This window comes from Aulonocara stuartgranti (assembly GCF_965226115.1).
Source record: "Aulonocara stuartgranti genome assembly, chromosome: 6".
Lineage (NCBI taxonomy): Eukaryota > Metazoa > Chordata > Actinopteri > Cichliformes > Cichlidae > Aulonocara > Aulonocara stuartgranti.
The window spans coordinates 8,541,471-8,545,105 of record NC_138944.1 but is presented as its reverse complement, the minus strand read 5'-3'; the positions used below and the strand labels follow the sequence as shown (position 1 = coordinate 8,545,105).

The following is a 3,635-nucleotide window of genomic DNA, read 5'->3' as shown; positions in this document are numbered from 1 at the left end:
AAAGCGACCTTTCCTCGACCAATGAGATGAGCGGTAATCTGAATTGTCATACTCGAATTGTCATAAGTGTGCTGTCAGCTCATTGGTCACAAAGCAGGAGAGGGGCTGGGAATTATGTTTTCAAACAAGGCGTTAATTCCATAAACATTTATAGACTACTTTTGGTTCTCACTGTATTACGGGACAAAGTGCGTCCCTTATTAGCTCAATACGGGACGTGTACTTTTGTTTCGAAATACGGGACGATTCCGTATTTTAAGGGACGGTTGGCAACCCTAGTTATCACGATAACAGAGTATGTCCTCCCCTTGGCCAACGTGGATGCAGCCTGTGACTCTCTCCACTCTGTGGTCAGCAGACTGCAAATGCAATCTCTGAGAGCCCTTCTTCTAATATCAGGGGACTTTAATCATGTCTCACTGGACTTGGACATTGGACATGCCCAACCAGAGACAATAAAACACTAGACTTACTGTAGGCCAATGCAGAAGGGCATAAAGTTCATCTCTCCCTCCCCTGAGCTGCAGAGATGGTCAGAGGAGAGCGAGCAGGCTCTTAAGGACTGTTTTGAGTCTACTATGTGGGAGGTGATCTGTGACGACCACAGTGAGGACACTGACAGCCTTGTGACATGCATTACGGACTATATTAACTTCTGTGTGGATAACACTGCACCCACCAGGATTGTGCGGTGTTTCTCCAACAACAAGCCTTGGATTACCCCAGAAATTAAAGCCCTCCTCAAGCAGATGAGGAGATCCTTCAAATCTAGAGACAAGAAGGAGTTGAAAAGGGTGCAGAGAGAGCTGAGAGGACTGATAAGGAATGGGTAGGACAGCTACAGGCAGAAGACTGAGAACCAGCTTCAGCAAAACAACAAAGTCTAGAGAGGCCTTAGAACCATCTCAGGCCACAAAGATCAGAACCCTCTGCCCGTGGGGGATGTGAGGTGGGCAAATGAACTGAATCAGTTCTTTAATAACAGGTTTGATTCATCCATGAGGCAGTCTTCAACATCGGCTGCAGACTCACACACCCCCACTGCTGCTGTTCCACCCCTGACACCTCAGACACTTCACACCTCCTCTACTCACCCTGCTCACTACTCCCCACCCCCAACAACAGTTCCAATACACATTCAACACAAGGCTTCAGCCTGTCTCTCTCAAACACCCAGGTTAGGAGGGAAATGAGAATTAAAGCCAAGAAGGCAGCGGGTCCAGATGGCATCAGCTCAGGTCGTCAGGTCCTGCGGAGACAAACTGTGTGGGGTGATGGAGCACATCTTCAACCTGAGACTGGGGAGAGTCCCACAGCTCTGGAAAACCTCCTGTGTTGTACCAGTGCCAAAGACTCCACGTCCAAAAGACCTCAACAGCTACAGGCTGGTGGCTCTGACATCCGACCTGATGAAGACCCTGGAGCGGCTGGTCCTGAATCAGCTTCGGCCCCTGGTGAGCTCATCACTTCAGTTTGCCTACCAGCCTGGCATTGGAGTGTATGATGCCGTCATTCACCTCCTACATTGTTTCCTCTCTCACCTGGAGGGCGCTGGGAGCACTGTGAGAATCATGTTCTTAGATTTCTCTAATGCCTTTAATGCCATTCTTCCCACAGTTCTGAAGGACAAGCTGGAGAACACAGGAGTGGACCATCACCTCACTACATGGATACTGGACTACCTCACCGATTGACCACAGTATGTGAGAACTCAGGGCTGTGTGTCAGACAGGGTTGTCTGCAGTACAGGGGCCCCATGGGGAATGGTTCTGGCTCCGTTCCTCTTCACCATCTACCGTACACTGCAAACTTCTCCCAAAAATCCACCCAGTGCCTCCTTCAGCAGTTATCTGATGACTCTGCAATAGTCAGACTCATCACTGATAGGGATGACAAAGAGTACAGAGAACTGACCAATGACTTTGTGGACTGGTGCCAGCAGAACTGCCACCAGATCAACACTAATAAAACCAAGGAGCTGGTGTCAGACTTCCGCAGGCACAAACATCCTCCACTGCAACCACTAAGCATCCAAGGTATGGCCATTGAGGCTGTGGACAGCTACTGGTACCTTGGTGTTTATCTGAACAATAATTCAGACGCCCTCTACAGAAGAGGGCAGACAAATGGTCAAAATTAGGCGAATCTACAGTGCATTTCCAGCTCAACAGCGACACCCTGTGACGTATTCAAGTCACTACCTTACAATATTAAACCAAAAACACAAACTCTATGTCACCCAGTAAATATTCTGTTCTATTTACTGGGGACATTTCATTCTTGCATGTACCAACTTCCTGTTTGTCATTCATAGTAAAATAAAAATGCACAACTTAATGTCAGCACTTGTGTCATCACAGGTTCACACAGAACCCTCTGGCTCTGTATCCTGTCTTCACCAAATGGCCAAGGAATAAGCTCAACACAAACAAGATGGCCATATCCAGCTCAACAATTTTTAAAGTGCTAACAGGTGATTCTTTGAGACCACAGATTTTTCCCCCACAGTTTATTGTTTTACTACTAGAAGTGATGAGTATACTTTTAATAATCCTACAGCAGTAATTAATCACAGAGCTGGGAGATGAATTGAATTATGATTTAAATCACAACTCTGTCTTTTAACAACTAATTAAACAAGATCATCGCTCAACCCTGTGACCTGAGACATCAATCAGTGAAAACTGTGGGCCAATAAGGAGCGTCAGATGCCTTCTGAAGGTGGGTGTGATGTTTAAAAGGAAGTGTATCCTTGTCTTTGATGTCTACTTTAAAAATGCATTGATCTACATTTCAGAAAATCGCATTGTTCAAAACTGAGTAAATCCAAAATGTTTCACTTGATCACATGTCAAATGATAAAATTTCTTGTATGTAAAATTTCAAAATGTGGTATAGTTATATTCTTGTCTGGTAACAATAATAGACTGAGCTGGCTCTTTTTTTCTCCTTTAAAAATGCTACATTGTCTTCCTCCACACATGAATGAATGTGTGTTTTGAAATAAGTCAAGATATAAAACTATCACATTCTGCTTTATTAAACCTATTCTGCCATGTTCCGATTTTTTGAAAGGTTTCAAAGTAGGTTACACATTTAAATGAAACAGGAAGTTGGTGATGTTTTTTTTTTCAACTCACATACAATGAAAACAAACAGAAATCAGGGCATGAAACTGAAACATTTTGATTGATATTGTGGCATGCAGAGGAATAGTGATGTGCGAATCATGAACGAATCGCTCAGTACTCGAGAATCACTTTACTGACTCGTGCATAATGATTCACAAGCCCAACTGACTCACTGACTCATTCCTGTTGCTATTGGCAAACTAATTTCATTAGTCGAAATATATCTAGCTTATAATTAAAATTGTGGGGGGAAAAAACAACAGCCAGTTTCTTAACAAAAGCATTTCTGCTCTGAACTGGAAGAAAAAACCCTGAGTAGAAAGCTTCCCAGTTCACAGTACCATCGCTCTGCTAACATGCTAACAGCACATTTGAGTTACTCACCCCTTGCTCCTGTGCTGATTCATAGCCTAAGCGAATCACTCAGGACTCACTCACCCCCTCATTTAGATGAGAAAATATATATTTGACACATTTGAGGAAAATACTAATAAAATTAAATAA

The 3,635-nt window shown here is 43.8% G+C and overlaps 1 protein-coding gene across 3 annotated transcripts; it reads left to right on the top strand.

The window, feature by feature from the left end:
- The first annotated feature begins 551 nt into the window (after window positions 1–551).
- Window positions 552–2,575, top strand: LOC309707631 (uncharacterized protein). Of its 3 annotated transcripts, XM_082535052.1 has the most exons (3): window positions 552–1,454; window positions 1,618–2,036; window positions 2,361–2,575. In XM_082535052.1, exons 1-2 carry the CDS (start codon window positions 1,190–1,192, stop codon window positions 1,692–1,694), a joined length of 342 nt encoding a protein of 113 aa, XP_082391178.1. In that variant the 5' UTR covers window positions 552–1,189; the 3' UTR covers window positions 1,695–2,036; window positions 2,361–2,575. The 3 variants fall into 3 exon arrangements, with proteins under 3 accessions (XP_082391178.1, XP_082391176.1, XP_082391177.1); XM_082535050.1 differs by having other exon boundaries at window positions 552–2,036; XM_082535051.1 differs by having other exon boundaries at window positions 552–1,699; window positions 2,361–2,388.
- The last annotated feature ends 1,060 nt before the right edge of the window (window positions 2,576–3,635 follow it).

Coding starts and splice junctions, on each gene's coding strand:
- LOC309707631 (XM_082535050.1), top strand. CDS start 1,224: ATGGCATCAGCTCAGGTCGTCAGGTCCTGCGGAGACAAACTGTGTGGG.